At 42.5% G+C, this 17,893-nt stretch overlaps 3 protein-coding genes across 3 annotated transcripts; all 3 read right to left on the bottom strand.

The window, feature by feature from the left end:
• Positions 1–732: 732 nt before the first annotated feature.
• Positions 733–2,679, bottom strand: LOC114554936 (P2Y purinoceptor 1-like). The gene has a single exon (XM_028577045.1). It carries the CDS (start codon positions 2,462–2,464, stop codon positions 1,427–1,429), a length of 1,038 nt encoding a protein of 345 aa, XP_028432846.1. The 5' UTR covers positions 2,465–2,679; the 3' UTR covers positions 733–1,426.
• A 100-nt stretch (positions 2,680–2,779) lies between these two features.
• On the bottom strand, positions 2,780–13,778 carry LOC114553530 (connective tissue growth factor-like). Its single transcript, XM_028574736.1, has 6 exons — positions 13,671–13,778; positions 13,445–13,554; positions 9,011–9,264; positions 7,221–7,469; positions 6,469–6,701; positions 2,780–4,745 (listed from the first exon to the last, which is right to left on the bottom strand). The coding sequence occupies exons 1-6, from the start codon at positions 13,776–13,778 to the stop codon at positions 4,458–4,460; spliced, it is 1,242 nt and encodes a 413-aa protein (XP_028430537.1). The 3' UTR covers positions 2,780–4,457.
• Positions 13,779–15,517: 1,739 nt separating this feature from the next.
• On the bottom strand, positions 15,518–16,172 carry LOC114553527 (uncharacterized). The gene has a single exon (XM_028574734.1). It carries the CDS (start codon positions 16,169–16,171, stop codon positions 15,518–15,520), a length of 654 nt encoding a protein of 217 aa, XP_028430535.1. The 5' UTR covers position 16,172.
• Positions 16,173–17,893: the final 1,721 nt, after the last annotated feature.

The following is a 17,893-nucleotide window of genomic DNA, read 5'->3' as shown; positions in this document are numbered from 1 at the left end:
GAGACTGTCTAGACCTGGACGACGCCCCTAAATGCATTGAAGCAGCTGCCATGTGATTGGTTGATTAGATAATTGCATTAACGTCATTTGTAGACATTTCGATACAGAAATATTTCATATTGTATATTTAAGCTTTAGGAAACACAGTGACAGACATATTTCACTGTATTTGGATGTGTAATAAATAACAAGATTACCGATAAAACATCAAAAAAATCAGCACATTAAGCGATAATGAAAATTATCGTTAGTAACACACACACACACACACACAGGAAGTGCGCTGGGCTTTGAAGGAAATTGAACATAGCGGACAAACAGTGGAATTGCAACACCCGGCCTTTCACGTGATGCCCTCTGGCCCAAAAATACTTTTTCCTAAGAAAAAAACATATGTAAATCAGTTGATAATTTTTTCCGACCATTCGGTCAGATAACATTTGATAAGTCTAGAAGAGCTGTACAATTAAATCATTAAATTCCCATTCAAGTTCAAGTTCAATCGGTAAACCGGAACTAGCCAGGAAAAGACCTTTATACAGGGAGGGCTGTGTTAGCCTACCTTCACTGATATAAATGTGGTGGACAAAATAACAGAAATACCTCTGTATAAGACAACAGCAGCACAAACTTCAGCCTCCAAAATTATCATACTATTAGTTTCACCTTACATGGTAATTCATCAGTAAAAATGTCCCTATTGTAATATAGTATATAATAATATATCACAGGTGACTACTAATTACTTTAATTTGTGATATTTAAGTACACTTTGTTGACAATACTTATTATTATTACTATACTTTTATTCACATTTTATTACACATTTAAACATACAGGACTTTTTACACAACATATTTGAGGTTTTGAGTATTTCTTTTACCTTGAGATCCCAGCACTTACATCACTGTTATAGTTCTTTGTTGAACTCACGTCAATTTACACTAAACAAATGTGCAAAATTGAAAGCTGTGGAATGGCGACTCTGACAGTTAAACATGGACAACACAAACCATGCTTCAGCAGTAACAGTGCATAGTGCTATATAGGCTATGGCAGTGCTTAAGCACAATACATGGACTTTTCTTGCACTGCACAGTAGGAAAGCACAGGACAGATCCGCTTTTTTAAGCACACAATCACAGTAATACACATAGTTTGGTACAATTCTGATGCAAAAAATCAGAGCACTATGAGATGCTAACATTAGCTTCAGCTGGAAATAACATGTTCTGTCTTTTGTAATAATGTTCAGCAGAAACAAAAAAAAATCCTCCAGACATATGGCACTGCTAGATAATTGTCTTATTATCTTGCAAATCATCCGTCATTATTGTAGGGTACATTGTTCCAGGAAATGTGGAAGTTCTGGCGGTGCATGATACGCAGGGACGGAAGTGTATCTCGGGTGAAACAATTGTGGGTCTTATCCATTCATCAGGTCGGAGTTACCGCGAATCTCTGACGGTGAATCCGCGTCCGCGTCTATCGGTCTACGGTAAAGGACTGCGCCTGTCAGGCCTGCCAGAGACTGTCGGGTCCGCCTGCTGAGGTGCTGAAGTTTCATAAGGAAATCATCATTCCCAACTATATAAATCAGCGGGTTTATTACGCTGTTTAGACAAGCCAGGAATCGGCCGACCTGATGCGCAATGTAGATGTCGTCGAAACTGGCGTGGCAAATCCCACTCTGTTTCAAAATCCTGGTTTTCAGGTTAACATTTCGAAAGACGTGGTAGGGGATGAAACAGACGGAGAACAGAATCACCAGAATCACGACCAGTTTCAAACACCGCTGCTTCAGCAGAGGGTTGACGTTGGTCTTTCTGGCAAGAACCACAACGATGTGTCCATAACAGAGCAAAATGATAAGCAACGGTATGGCAAACCCTGTGACGGACCAACTGATGCTGTACGGCAGGTATCTTTGGATCAGCTCGTTCGAGGTGGTGTCGTAGCACGAGTCTGGGGCTAATTTGAGATCATTCTTGTCGAAGAACATATCAGGGAGGATCTGGATAATGACGAGAAGCCAGACCAGGGCGCTGATGGCCAGCGAGTGGCAGCTGGTGATTTTTCCCATCACCCTCATGGGGTGCACAATGCCCAGGTACCTGTAGACGCTGATGCAGGTGAGGAAGCCGATGCTGCCGTACAGGTTGAGGTTGAAGCAGAAGCGGGTCACTTTGCAGAAAGGCTGGCCGAACTGCCAGAGGCTGTTGCTTGCGTAATAGTGCACAAGAAACGGCAGGGTGAACAGGTACAGCAGGTCCGCAACCCCCAGGTTAAACATGAAGATGTTAATGCTTCCGATTTTTTTCCAGCTAGTGCACACGCTCCTGAGTCCCCAGACGTTGGACAGCGTCCCAACGACGAACACAGTGATGAACCCCGCCGGCAGAAAGGAGTGCGTAAAGTTCAGGTTGATGCTCTCGCATGTTTCGTGCGTACTATTTCCAGACATGTCTTGAGATCCCGCTGGTTTTAAACCTCTCTTTCATTCAATGTGACCGTTTAACTAAAATAAAAACCGCATGTAGCTGGCTTGCTCAGACCAAACATGGGAAATGGGAACTACGTGTGTGATTCGCCCAAAGCCAAACTGAAGTGAATACGAAAGTAAAAAAACCGCCCACTTCCAAGGCTGATACATGAGGATGATACACACGAAGAGCAATGGCAGACAAAATGGAAAACAACAAGTCAACATCACAGACCTTTACAAGAACAACTCAAAGGATTTATTCCAGTGAAATAGTTTACATCATGCCTACTTTTATAACAGCTAACTGTTGAAGGCTACAAATGACAATGACAAGAAACAATGACAAAAATATTAAAATGTTCACGGATTTGTTAATGGTCCTGCAGGTTGAAGCATTTATAACTTTTCACAACAAAGTCGATTGTGTACCAACATTGAAATCAAATAGGCCCAACCAAATTCCATTCTACTATGATATTAATTCATAAAACCAAGAATCAAGTCAGTTTTATGAAACATTTATTCATCAGTTTAGCAATGTGTTCTTGATTAAACAAACAGCAAATCTTTTATTTACCACAGCTTTTTATGTAAATCAAATCTGATCTTATTTGAAAGAAATTACATTACATTTGCAAATGAATACTACTGTAGTACATACCCAGATTTGAAAAAGTGCACTAACATATGTGAATTTGTATGATTTAAAATATGCATATTGTGAGTAATAGGTGGGCCCAGTTTTATATAACTCCATCATCAAACTCCCAAATCAATGTGCAGCTATCTGTACATTTTGGCTTACTTGAATGTGCAGATGTTGGCTCTGTGATAACACTGACAGTGGTGAAGGGGCTGAGGAAACAATCCAGAGCACATTTGTGTGTGTACATGCTTGTAGATGAGGAGACATTAAAGCTAATGTTATGGGCAGAAATATGTGTCATTATAAATGGAATCTGAATTGTTTAATTTGAATAATTGCATTGAAAAACTGAATCTGAATAGCATAATTTGAAATTGAGTTTAGTTAACTGAATATAATATTATGAAATTATATTCAGTTTCTCTGAAGCTGTAGGCTATTTGATCCTCACTGAAAATTCAACTCTCTCTATACTTCCATATTGAGGTCTCACAATTCAGATTCAGTTCTTGCATTTCTGTTTCAGTTTTTCCGAGATACACATCTGGTCATTGAGGAAAGAACAATGAGAGCAGATTGACAGAACTCCCGGTCCGTGTAGCCAAAGATAATCTATAACAGAGAGCTTTAACAGGGGGAGTTACTGCAGGGGGAGACCAAATTATTATTTCATCATTTTTTGATTTTCTTTTTCAAACATGAAAATGTCTGAAAATATACTGTACATTAACATGAATCCAACATATTATCAGCAAACATAAATCAGCCTATAGTAAAAGCCTATAGGTAAGGTGGCCACTAAGTTAGCCATCCACAGATACAGTTAAGCTTAAGGATTCACTGTGCCATGTGTATGTCTGACTAAACTCAAACTGCAGGCTTCAAAATGAACCCGTTGGTGGTATTATCACTGAGGACATGTTTTCCTCAGATTATAACTGGCACTTAAGGGTGTGTCCCTAGTGCAAGGGTGGACATGTTTTTAATCTCAGTACAAATCTTAATTTGTCAAAGAGTGGATGGGATTCAAATGGTAAGATGTGGTGATATGACAATATGTAGGAGCATAGAAAGTAAACAAATGTGGCAATGTGAATGAGGTTAACTTTAGCTTGTTTTAGCTCTGGATACAGATTACTGCATACATCTTAGTACATAGTTTCGAATGTGAGTGCCCATTTTGCTGGATACTCTATTCTCAACAGCTATTGGCCAGTGTCAAGTATCCCATCCTGATTGTAATATTTACATAATTTTGAAACACTGGCTCAACTATCATGCCTGTACTTGTCACTTTCCTCACAGATGGGACCTGCCCATGCATGCTCACAGCCACGGCAGGACACTCCGGGCAGCTGTGGCTGGGGACGGGCGGCAGTTAGAGATGCTGCAGGAGCAGGACTCAATCATCATCACCTGCTGCTGGCTTAGACCACCCTGGGGGCAACGGAAAAGCATCCGCACTGTCCTGGTGTGTGAGGGGCTGCAGCAGCGTCCCTCCGGACAGGTCAAGGCACAGAACCTGGGACGGTAGGCTCGGGTGCTCCAGCAGCCCTGTTGTTCCAGTTGAATGGACACAGTTGAACTGTAGCTGCTCTCGCACACCCCTGAACCCTGAAATACACAGGGACAGGCAAAACTGTAGTAAGTACGGGGTTACTCTTGTTACATGTCCAGTGATGTGTAGTCATTTGTAGGTTGGTGCATGTTTTAATATCTAAATTTGGGACCACGATTATCTTCGGTTATGGCACATTTGTAACATGAAATATAATGTGTTGGTAAGGATGCAGTATTCTACAATGTCACTTTTCATTATTGTAATAAGTCTAGGCCTGTAACAATTGTCTAATTGCAATTTTTTTTACGTAATCGTCATGCTAACATTAGCTAAGGTCCTAAGTGGTAATTGTCAGTTTTGTGTTCATTTAAGAAAAAAATACAATATTTTATGATAATAAAGAGGAGTGGTTTACTTCATAGGCTGTGTACTTGTGTTATTACATTATCTGGGGCACATATATAGTGATATAACAAAAAGATGTATTCTGGGATTCATTCAAAACTTTAAGCATTCTCTATGGGCCCATCGTCACACGAGGGCCCTGGGTACTTTACTTGAGGTTATGGATATTATTCATGACATCATCATATAAGCATTTGATGATTAAATCAAACTTCATGACATGTTCAAATTGTTTCACTTGAGGTCAAGGAAAAATATTCATGACACAATTATAATGCTCTCATGACAGCCAATTTAAAAACCAACCTCTTAATGACATTTTAATGTAATGTTAACACGTGAAGCTAAATAGTTTATTAAAGTTTTATAATTGGGCCTGTCATTGACATATTTATGAAGGTTATGTTGTCTAGGTTAATGTCAAGTTGTCATTACAAAGACATCGACAGGTTGTATTGTCTTGCTTAATGTCAAGTTGTCATAACACAGAGATTGTTGTCTTTGCTAAAGTCAAGTTGTCATGACAAAGACATCTCGGACAATGCTAACTTTGCATTAAAAGTCTCATAATTTCATGAACACTCAAAATGACTCCTTTATGTTCATGACAGATGTCATGTCATAATAATGACAGTGTCATGTTAGTCTTATGAACACCCCTTCAAATAAAGTGTTACCAATTTAATTTTTAAGCCAGACCCATGTGGCGTGTTTGTCCAATCAGCTGCCGGTCGACGTCCCTGGTCCCTCCCCTTTCCGCTGCGTAGTCAAGATGGCGCCCATTTAATGTGCGTTATGTCCATCGTTCCACACTGAACTTTTTGACTGTTTTTAGGGGGTCATCTGGGTACTTTCAGTGCACTGATTTTTTGCGTTATCTACACTATATACTTAAAACTAAGTGTTTGAAGTGTGCAAGTAGGCAGTTTGAGACACAGCCAAACACTCACTGAAAATAAAAATAAACAGAAAATTTGAGACTATAACTTTACAAAACAAACAAAAATTACGTCAAATTCTATGTCATGTGCGCAATTACGTCATGTTGTTTTAAACCGCAACCGTTACATTTAGATATGAGGATGGAAAATGCTCCTGTGATCGCATTTACTGCCATCGCTAGGGGCACTCATTTATCAAACGCTCCTGAGGGTAGGAATAAACGACCTATGTGGTCGGTTGGAGGACTTGTTGATTATAGCAGATAGTTATTGATTCTTTTAGATACAGGACTTTACCATATTTCCAGTACATCACCAAAAGCATTTGTAAATGATATACAGTATGTTCTTGGAGGGAAATTTACTTGTATGTATTTGATAACTGGAACTGTGACTGGAACTGAATAATGTGTATGAATTATGCCCTGACCGGCTGCAGTCTTGGGAGCCCCAGCTGCAGAGTCTGGCACGGTCTGATCTGGCACAGTCTGGTCTCAGTCTGCAGGCGACAAGCCCAGTTCCTGTTCGTGGTGCGGGTGGAGACACCTGGGCCACAGCTGTGGGAGCAGGGGCTCCAGTCTGAGGTCCACACGATACAGTTGGAGATCGAGCCAAGCGACGGGCCAGACAGCCCACCCCCGTAGTCCTGACGCGTATGCTCTGCTGGAAAGATACATCGAAGGGGAATATATTTGCTGTGTGCAACAAGCTGAACGTTGTTTGATGTGGGCAGCTTTGATGAGAGCTCACGAGCTAGAATATTTTGCACATATGTAGTCTGAAATGTTGTAAACTGCTGCTCGAGTGAGGTCAGTTTGCTAAAAATAGTGCTTGCAGGTGTTTTGCACAGATGTTTGATCTTCCTGACACCTCTTTGGTATTGAAATCTGTTTATTTCTTCACAACCCAACCTGAAACATTCTGTGGGTCCATGTGTCCAAACACCTGCTGACCTGAATTTAAAAGCAGATTTGAATTCCTCACAGGAAATAGCTGAAAATCATCCAATCCACTGCAAATGGCTCTGCAGTCTTAAAAGTAGTTATAGGCTATTTGATGCTTTTACTCTTTCATATGAGTGCCAGCCAGACTTGTTGCAGTTATGATTCTAATAATCTAACTACTGTTGAAATATGTTTCAAGCTGTCTTTGTTTGGTTTTGTCGATCACCAAACACATTACCTGCTGATGGATTTGAAGAAATGCTGTTGTCCAGGCCATCACACATCCACTCTTTGCAGCAGCGTCCTGGGAGTCGCACCAGCTGAGGGCTGGGGCACTTCTCAGTGGGCCTCTGCAGATCATCGCTGCACATGGGCACGCAGGTCACCCCTCCCCCCAGGCAGTGGCAGAGCTGGGCACAGGAATGTTGAAATACCTGCCCCTCCTCCAGCCTTCGGCCATTTATCTCACAGCCCAGCTCGTTCCGATCTGAGGGGAGCAAAGGGAGGGGGGAGAGGAGGGAATGTTATGTGAGCGAAAGTGCCACGCTCACTACTACATCACTTGTAGAATGCATTGAGTTATGTGAAACATGTGCAGACAAATATCGTGCAGGAAACATGCTGTTATCAAGTCAAATCTGTTAAAACATTAGCAGAATGCCTTGGGTATATGCAGCAGTATAGTCAGGAATGGAGTCATCGGTCTGTTTTATCAAATAACTGAAAACAGGAAACAAAACAGTCACCTGCTTAAAAATGCTGCCACTGAACAGGATGCAGCAGAATTGATTTCATAACATACTAAAGGATATGCGTCTTATTCTTATCATGATGAATGTCATAATTATTGGTCACAGTAGGAGTGGCAGCAGTTGCAGTAAATAGTGATAGCAGTGGTTGATTAGTAGTAGCATAGTAGTTGCAGTATAGTGGGCAAAATCAGTACTATCTCCTGTGCACATGCTTCATTGGTAAGCCAAACAAAGGTGTGGTGTTTTAATAAGGGTTACTTGATTGTTAGGGTAATATAGGGGAATTGTATTTGTATGAAAATGTTGAACTTGCTGGATTTTTATCCCAAAAGAATTGAATTACAAATGTGGGTCTGCAAACAATCTGTTGTTTCTTTTGTAAAGGGTAATTACAGTCCAGGATTGGTTGCGGTGGCAAGGTACGATAATGTCTCTAATGTTAAACTGTGTTTAACTGTGGTTGGACTGAAATTAGCATGTGCTCTGTTCAATTCACAAACTACATGCAGGTTGCCGTTGACACTCATTTTACATTGTATTACCTTTATATGATTTAGTAGTGCGAGTATAGTGCTAAGTTGGGATTTTATCTCATTTTAGTGCTGCAGCTTGTGTTGGCCTCTGGTCACAGGAGCGGCTGGTGCAGTGGGAGTTCACCTGTTGATTAGTGGTGATATTATTTAAGGTTTGCTGTGGCCCTGGTAGTAGTTTTTTTTTCTGTTGGGGGGTGGTGTTATCTTGTGTGTAGTTTTTATTATCCACCGATAGCATACTTCTAGTGCATCAGTCTGCTGACAGGTGCAACATGTTTTATTATTTTATGAGTTCTTATCGGAATAAACCAGACTGTTATAGTACTTTGACCCACACTGACTGTTGGCTTGGTTATTGAAGTTTGCCTGTATTTATATCAGGACTTAGTCGATGTCACATACTGTATGTTAGTATGCTACTAATACTTTAGTGCAGTAGTAGTAATATTGACAGCTGCCTCAGCTTGTGCCTCCCATATTGTCATTACATTATTCAAAGATATTCAATTTCCTCTTATGTAAGACTCAGAAAAGCAGTAGTTTCTCACATTTTAGAACCTTTGAATGTTTGGAATTGTTGCTTGAAAAATGAAACTGAAACTATAAATGATTACACACGAGAGGTAGAAACAGTTGCTATAGTAGTAATTAGCATAGCAGTAGCATAGCAGTTGCAGTTTTATCAGTATTAGTAGCTCTAATCCAAACTAATCTGTTTCAGTTTGTGTGTAATCTGTTCGCACCGACACACCGTCCCGGCCCTCCAGGGAAGCTGGCGCTGTAGTCGCAGTGCAGCCCTCGGTGGATGTCACAGGGCAGCCGGTCGGTGCAGGCCTCGCCCTCCTGCCTAGCACACGCCTGGCAGCATCCGCAGCTGTCTAACATCAGAGGAACACCAACAGGGCAGCGTGGCATGCTGGGTGGGCACTGACATGTCCCAGTACACTGTTGGCACCACGCCTGCAGTGAGAGTTGCAAGATACAGCTGCTGTTTATACTGTTGCTCAGTAGCTTGTTGTGCTTCTGCAGCTAATATCTGGCTCTACTGGTAGTACAATAATTGTTTATTGCTGGAGTGGGTTTGGAACTCACACATGTTATGTAAAAGTAACACACACTGTGAACAATTCTCACTGGAACCGCTTTCTACTGAAGAAACAGCTCCAGTTACTACGGCATTGTTTCTGAAAATACATGATGCTCTTGCCTTTTTCAGCTCACATACAACTCTTTTATATGTTGTGGATTTGGGTGAACTGACCCTTAAAGGGATGATAGAATGCAAAACCGATTTTACTTTTTGGGGGTCGGGGGGAACGTGTGTGTACGTGCTAAGCTCAACCAATCAGCGCGCAGCTCATCTAAATATTCATATAAGGCTGAAAAGCTCTCGTTTCAGTCAAGTCCCATTTAACAGGGTAGCATTAGGGCAAAAAAAAGGGAAATTTTCTGTCCAACCAATGTTACATACCCTATTAGGAGACCTTAAGGAACAGCGTAAAATACCATATATAACCATTCTATCACCCCTTTAAATTGATAAATCTTGTCTCTGCATGCTATACTGATGATCTACTGTAGAAGTCAGTGTGAGTCATGTATTCCTGAGAGCTGTATTCCTAATACAGCTCTACGCACAGGTTCATACATGTGACAGAAGGTAGGTTGTTAAAGGAACACGCCGACTTATTGGTAATTTAGCTTATTCACCATAACCCCCAGAGTTAGACAAGTTGATACATACCCTTCTCATCTCCGTGCGTGCTGTAACGCTGTCTGACGGCTCCAGCGGCATCAGGCCAGCACAGAACATGGTAACTGGTTCCAGTAATCCTACTGCTCCGAATAAGTGACAAAATAACTCCAACATGTTCCTATTTACATGTTGTGATTTGTATAGTCACAGGGTGTACACAGCCGTCTTTTAACTGTAAACAAACCGGGAACTATATTCTCAGGCGGAAGAATATAGTACTTGGGCGGAGTGAAATGCTCGCAGCAAGCCTGTCTGAGAATATAGTTCCCAGTTTGTTTGCTGTTAGAAGATGGCTTTGTCTCATGTTACGTTGTTTTTTGTACATGCTGTGACTCTACAAATCACAACATGTAAATAGGAACATGTTGGCGTTATTTTGTCACTTTTGTCACAATTGGGAGCAGTAGGCTAGTTGGAACCAGTTACCTGCAGGATCTGTGCTGGGCTAAGCTAATGCTGGAGCCATCAGGCAGCGCACGGAGATGAGAAGGGTATGTATGGACTTGGGGGTTATGGTGAATAAGCTAAATTCCCAATAAGTCGGCGTGTTCCTTTAAAGTTAAAGTTAAATCCATATTCACTCATACTGATTCGTGCTTCAACTAATGTTGTTTAATTGGAATAGAACAAAAAGCTATTTTCATAGAGAATGGAGTTTTGCATTCTGCACATGTTGATCAGGCTGCTGAACTTCAAGGCGGACTTCTAGTTTTAAATGACAATATGTGTCAGAGCCCAAAATGTTTTCGAGGGACAGCCCCATGTAAAACCATTCGGTGTTACTTTCAGCTATCATATTGCCATATCAGATATTTCCAGTATGACAATTTCCTTTGACAACCAGAAAGGTTGAGAACTAAACTATATGTGAAACCACTGACAGTCAAAAAATCTGGCTGCGTGATCACGGACGCTGCCTTCTCCTTGCTGATTAGATGAACTTTTAACCTGTTTAACCATTATAGTAAAAGACAATTTGTCATCAAGCATAACAAATTTGACAAAACATCTTCTGGTCACACATATCAGAAGCAAAACATAAAACATAATATATCCCCATACATACTTTCAAATAACACAAATTAAATAAATACATTATTTATATGTTCAGTACAAAGGCAGCCGTAAAGAAGTAAGGAAACTAGACTAAAACTGCTGTCGTAAATAGCTACTGCTGTGATTCCCCTCGTGGTGTGAGGATTAATGGCAGACCTTTGCTTTGTATTGCTGCCTCCAACAATCGTCATCTATGTAATTATGGAAACAACAGGGACACCCCCATCCAACCATCATCGTATAAGATGAGCAAGCATTCACACACCACAGTTCACCACGCCACCATGCAGAGAACTGAGATTTTGTGACAAAATCTTCAAGTGATTCCATTAATGATGCAACTGACAGGACTACTTTTTTGGTTAACAATTATTTTACAGAAAGGATATAAATATCTTTCATTTTGACAGGTCATACCTGAGTGATGATACACAACAGCAAAGAGCAAACCAGCTGGGTGTCTCTTCTGTCCATCTTCCTCACCTCTGCTTCTGTGAGTTCCTCCCTTTGTCCACTCTCCCTCCCTTATTCTCCTCCTCTGGAGAAATGTATTTATTAAAGCAGCAACCTCCATTCATTTATATAGTCTAGGTTCTGATGTCACAAGCATGGACTGCAAAGTAAATAATTACTGGAGAAGAATAAAAACTCCCAGGCCTCTCTCATCTCATCTCCACATTTCTGCAGCAACCCTTTTCCACTGCCAGGATCCCTGGATGCGCTTTGCCTGCAATATGCTGCTGAAAGGTGCTTAGTTAGCCAATAGTTTTTAGGTGGCCCTTGCCCATTTACACATCTAGTAGATACGATCAACATCAGCATTCATTTGGAGTTGTGTTTGTGTCCAGTATTAACTCTCCTTTCAGATATGCTTTGGTTTAATTCCTTAGGAAAATATCTGGTTGTTTAGCTGCTAAATGCTCCACTGTCTAACCTTTTCTGTTGTTTGGTGCTGTGCAGGTAGTCTACAGTGGGTTTATCAGAGTTTCTTTCTTCTTTTTCTATAAAAAAGAGTTTTGTTTTTGCTATTTCAAAATGTTCATATTAACAATGGATTAGATGTCAGTCATAGCGACAAACCTACAGAGAATTATCACCACCAAGGCTTCAATAAGCCCTTTTCTGCTCAGCAGCAAACATCAGACAGAGATAAAGTTAGTGTCTAGCTGGTGAACATAGTGGAGATACTTAACAGCTAAAGAGACAGATATTTCTGGTGAAGACCAAAACAAAGCTAAAAAGAGAGTGAATAGTAGACTTACATTTGACAGTTCACCAGAAACATGGCTACAATGAATGAAAATGTTGCTCCATGTCTAGGATGGGTAGTCTCGCTTTGCCAGACCATCCTCCACACCAGTGGTTCCCAACCTTTATTTCTTGGCGCTGCTCATGTCTAAGATAAGCTTATTTATTGCAGATATAATTCAGGTCAATTGTGTGTGTGTGTGTGTGTGTGTGTGTGTGTGTGTGTGTGTGTGTGTGTGTGTGTGTGTGTGTGTGTGTGTGTGTGTGTGGGTGTGTCTTGTTTGCAGCTCCAAAGAATCCCTACATAGAACTGGCAGAAACAATCATGGGTATTTGTCTCCACCTAGTGGAGTGGTAAATACAGTGATGATGAGCAGCACTTCTTTCAGTACTGTATTTTCTACACAAGCACTCTTTAAAGAGCCCCTATAGTAGAATGTTTACATGCTTTGATGTTCAAACACATACTATGTTTCTCATAATGTCCATTGCTGCAGCTCTGCCTGAAACACTGTCTGAGCTCTTGGCTCTCCTTCCTGAAAACCCACCTAACATAACACATAACCATGGTATCATAACCATCATTGGTAGGTAATAGCTGTGAGAACAAGCTGGTGGGTTTGCATAATTAGTGGGAATGCTGTTCAACAGCATTCCAACTATTGTTATTCGGTTCTTTATATACTTCTTCTTATTATTCCGTACGTTTTTTGGCTCTGCGTAACTTCTGCATACTTTGAGCTATTAAAACCATTCAACTTTTAAAATGTTCAGCTCTTTCAGCTAATGATGGGACTTCTTCAACTTTTTTTCTCACCCATAGCTGGAGCTATTTACCCATAGCTAGGGCTATTTACCCATAACTGGGGCTATTTACCCATAACTGGGGCTATTCACCCATAGCTGGGGCTATTTACCCATAACTGGGGCTATTTACCCGTAACTGGGGCTATTTACCCATAGCTGGGGCTATTTAACCATAACTGGGACTATTTACCCATAACTGGGGCTATTTACCCATAACTGGGACTATTTACCCATAACTGGGGCTATTTACCCATAGCTGGGGCTATTTACCCATAACTGGGGCTATTTACCCATAGCTGGGGCTATTTACCCATAACTGGGACAGTGGTTGACGGGCATCAGGGTGTTTCCACTCACCGATGGGCCTGCATGCCACGTCTCTGGGGCCCACTGCTGCTCCGAGATCCCGTACAACTTAGCCTGGAGCCACGAGGGACCAGTTACCGTGTGTGCCACGGGGAGGCGTGTACGAGATCTTGGCCGTGGAGAGGCTCTGTCCCGGCTGAGGAGGAGAACACACTCGCTCCTCTTCTCACCCCGGTGAACTCAGGGCTACCGGGGGCAGCAGCTGGAAGCAGAGAGGGGCAGCAGGAGCAGCATGCAGCTACAGGCTCTACTACTCCAACACTACTGACCTGACGCATCACACACCCTGTGTACACACACACACACACACACACACACACACACACACACACACACACACACACACAGACAGACACCGACAGACACACACACACACACACACACACACACACACAAACAGACACACACACACACACACACACACACAAACAGACCCACACACATCTCACACACACACACACACACACACACAAACAGACCCACACACACACACACACACACACACACAGACAGACAGACACACACACACACACACACACACACACACACACACACACAAACAGACAGACAGACAGACACACACACACATACCCTCCTCCCCCCCACAAACAGACACAGACAGACACACACACACGGACTCTCTCTCACACACACACACACACACACACACACACACACACACACACACACACACACACACACAGACACACACAGACCCCCAGACACTCACAGACTCTATCACACACACACACACACACACACACACACACACACACACACAGACTCTCTCTCACACACACACACACACACACACACACACACACACACAGACTCTCTCTCACACACACACACACACACACACACACACACACAGACACATACAGACCCCCAGACACACACAGACTCTATCACACACACACACGCACACACACACACACGGACTCTCTCTCACACACACACACACAAAAACAGACCCACGCACCCACACACAGACACACACACACAGACACACAAACACAGACCCACACATCCACACACAGACACACACACAAAAAGACAGACAGACAAACAGACACACATACTCTCCTCCCCCCCACACACACAAACAGACACACACACAGACCCACGCACACAGACAGACACAGACAGACACAAACAGACAGACAGACAGACAGACAGACAGACAGACACAAGCAAAAATGCATTTACTTATCCTCTGCCAGGGAGAAGCCTTTTGTACCACTTCCTCTTCTTCTTCTTTGGCTTTTCCATGATCTGGCTCTCCAGATCTTCCAGCTGGGACCTCAGGGTGCTCTCCGTCCTCTCCCACTCCTGCTCCTTTTCCTTTTGACTCAGCTTCAGTCTCTCTGAGGCCTGAAGGAGGGATGACTTGTCCTCCTTCCACTCCTGGAGCTGACTCTCCAGCTGCTGCTCAGCCTCCTTCAGAGCAGCCATGAGGTCCTTGCTGTCTTTTTCCTGCATCTCCAGCTGGGCTCTAAGGGAAGCCTGGGATCTTTCCAGAATTGTCTTTCCCTCGTCCTGCATTTGGAGAGCTTCCTCCATCTCGCTCAGTTTCTCCTTCAGCTCGTGAGCTTGAGCCCTCTCCATCACCAGATAGCTCTCCAACTCTAACTCCACGTTGGTCCTACTTACCGCGAGCATCTGTCTTTCCTGACAAAGTTCGGTCCTCAGAGTCTCCACATTAATTTGAAGTGCCTCCTTCTCTCCCTTCGTCTTCTCCAAGTCGACCCTCAGGTCTTCAGTCATGAAGTACTGAAGGTCGAGGTCTTTCAGGGCTTTTCGCAGCCTGTTGGAGATTTTTCCCAGCTGGGATGAGGCTCTCTGTAGAGCCTCATCCAGCTGGGCTCTGTGGGAAGCCTGGGATCTTTCCAGTACCTCCTTTGTCGCCTCCTCTTGTTTTTGGAGAGCTTCCTCCATCTTGCTCAGATTGTCCTTCAGCTCCTGAGTTCGAGCCCTCTCACTCTCCAGATTGCTCTCCAACATCACATTGGTGGTCTTACCAACCCATGAGCATCTGTCTCTCTTTTCCAAGTTCTGTCTTCAGGGTCTCCACGTTAGTGTTAAGGGCCTCCTTCTCTCCCTTCGTCTTCTCCAATTCCACCTTCAGGTCTTCACTAATGAAGTACTGAAGTTCCAGATCTTTCTGGGCTTTTCTGAGTCTGTTGCTGATTTTCCCCAGCTGGGATTTCAGAAACTCTGATTCCCTGGGGGGGGAGGGGACACGTTCAGCCAGCTGAACTTTTAAGTCACTCACCTCCCTCTGCATCAGCTCTTTCTCACGCCTCCAACTGCTGCCCTCTCTCTGCTGTTGGAGCTGATCGAGGACATCGGCCAGCAAGTCCTCTCTGACGATCAGGTGAACTCTTCCCTCAGATTGACTCTGGGTGAGCCTCGCCTCGCTGTCCTTCAGCTCATACCGCACTTGTTCTTCAAGTGAACTCAGATAGAAATTCATCTGCGGTTCAATCTCTCTGGGGTTGAATTCCATGTTGTCCAACGTTGTATTCTGCTGGACCAGTTGTCTTTTCTCCTGTAGCAATGAGCACTTTTGGATTGTCACAGTCAAATCTCTCTCTGATACAAACTGCTGCTTGTCTGAGTGAATTTGTGTCAGAAATGGGTTCCAGTATCCATAGATTCTCAACAACATTACAAGGGTCGTTATGACAACAACAACAACATGTATTCTTATGTCTTCAATCCAGATGGTTATCGATTCTATTCCGTGCTATCTTTGATTCTATTGTTGCTATGGGATACCAGGTTGTTTATTTTTGAACATACAGTATGAATCTAATGATTTCTGATAATTCCTAAAATATGGCAAAGAAAGAACACTTTATGAAATATGGAAAGGAAAAAGAGGGTTGTCTTTGCACAAGAGCAGTACACACAAGCATGCGCCATTTTGGGATGCCATTTTCTCTAACTCCAATAACGATGTGCTCTCAGCAACTACCTATTATTTGATTACTAGATGTGCATTTACAACAATAAAACATTTTTATTTTACTTTTATTCAAACTATCCAATACTTTTTAAGTTGGATTTGAAAAGCCGTTTCTCATGTTTATCAGGCACATGTTAAAAGTTGTCGTAAAGAAAGCTATTCCTATCCCTCGCTGCTGAATTTCCCCATATTGGGTATAAAGGGCTTTTAATAATAATAATAATAATAATAATAATACATTTTATATAACGGCGCCTTTCTCGAACCTCAAGGACACTGTACTGGGATACATAAGACATTTAAAAGCAGCAACAAATAAAGATGAAGAATAAAACAACACTAACAACAACAGAAAGAGGCAGAGCAGTTGACATCAAGTGGAATAGGCCCTTTTAAACAGATGTGTTTTGAGTTTCAGTTTGAAATGGGGGGGCGGGGGGATGAATCGATGTTTCTGAGTTGGGGTGGTAATGAGTTCCATAGACGGGGAGCAGAGCGGCTGAATGCTCTGCTCCCCGTAGTGGTGAGACGGGCGGAGGGGACAGACAGGTGTATGGAGGAAGAGGATCTGAGGGAGTGAGACGCTGGAGGAGATCAGACAAATATGGGGGGGACAAGGTTGTGGACGGCCTTGAATGTAAACAGGAGTACTTTGAATTGGATTCGGAACTGGACCGGGAGCCAGTGGAGCGGCACTTAACCTGCGTAGTCGCGGGGATCTGCCCGGTCTCTCTCCTCATGTGAAGGACAACGCTCCGCGATTAAACGCCAGGCGATCAATGTGTAGTAACCATGGGGATTTATAAAAGAGACTTCAGATACAGTATTAGGGGACAACTAAGGTCTAAAAGAGACTTCAGATACAGTATTAGGGGACCACTAAAGCCTATATAAAAGAGACTTCAGATACAGTATTAGGGGGACCACTAAGGCCTATATAAAAGAGACTTCAGATACAGTATTAGGGGACCACTAAGGTCTATATAAAAGAGACTTCAGATACAGTATTAGGGGACCAATAAGGCCTATATAAAAGAGACTTCAGATACAGTATTAGGGGACCACTAAGGTCTATATAAAAGAGACTTCAGATACAGTATTAGGGGGACCACTAAGGCCTATATAAAAGAGACTTCAGATACAGTATTAGGGGACCACTAAGGCCTATATAAAAGAGACTTCAGATACAGTACTAGGGGACCAGTAAGGTCTAAAAGAGACTTCAGATACAGTATTAGGGGACCACTAAGGCCTATATAAAAGAGACTTCAGATACAGTATTAGGGGACCACTAAGGTCTATATAAAAGAGACTTCAGATACAGTATTAGGGGACCACTAAGGCCTATATAAAAGCATCCAAAGAGCACCATGGGACCTTTAAAAATGTGGTGGGAGTCCAGCTGTATATTGGCACAAGTGA

This window comes from Perca flavescens, chromosome 4 (assembly GCF_004354835.1).
Source record: "Perca flavescens isolate YP-PL-M2 chromosome 4, PFLA_1.0, whole genome shotgun sequence".
NCBI classification, from domain to species: Eukaryota; Metazoa; Chordata; class Actinopteri; order Perciformes; family Percidae; genus Perca; species Perca flavescens.
Note: the sequence above shows the minus strand (reverse complement) of the source record. Positions and strands in the feature narration are given on the sequence as shown.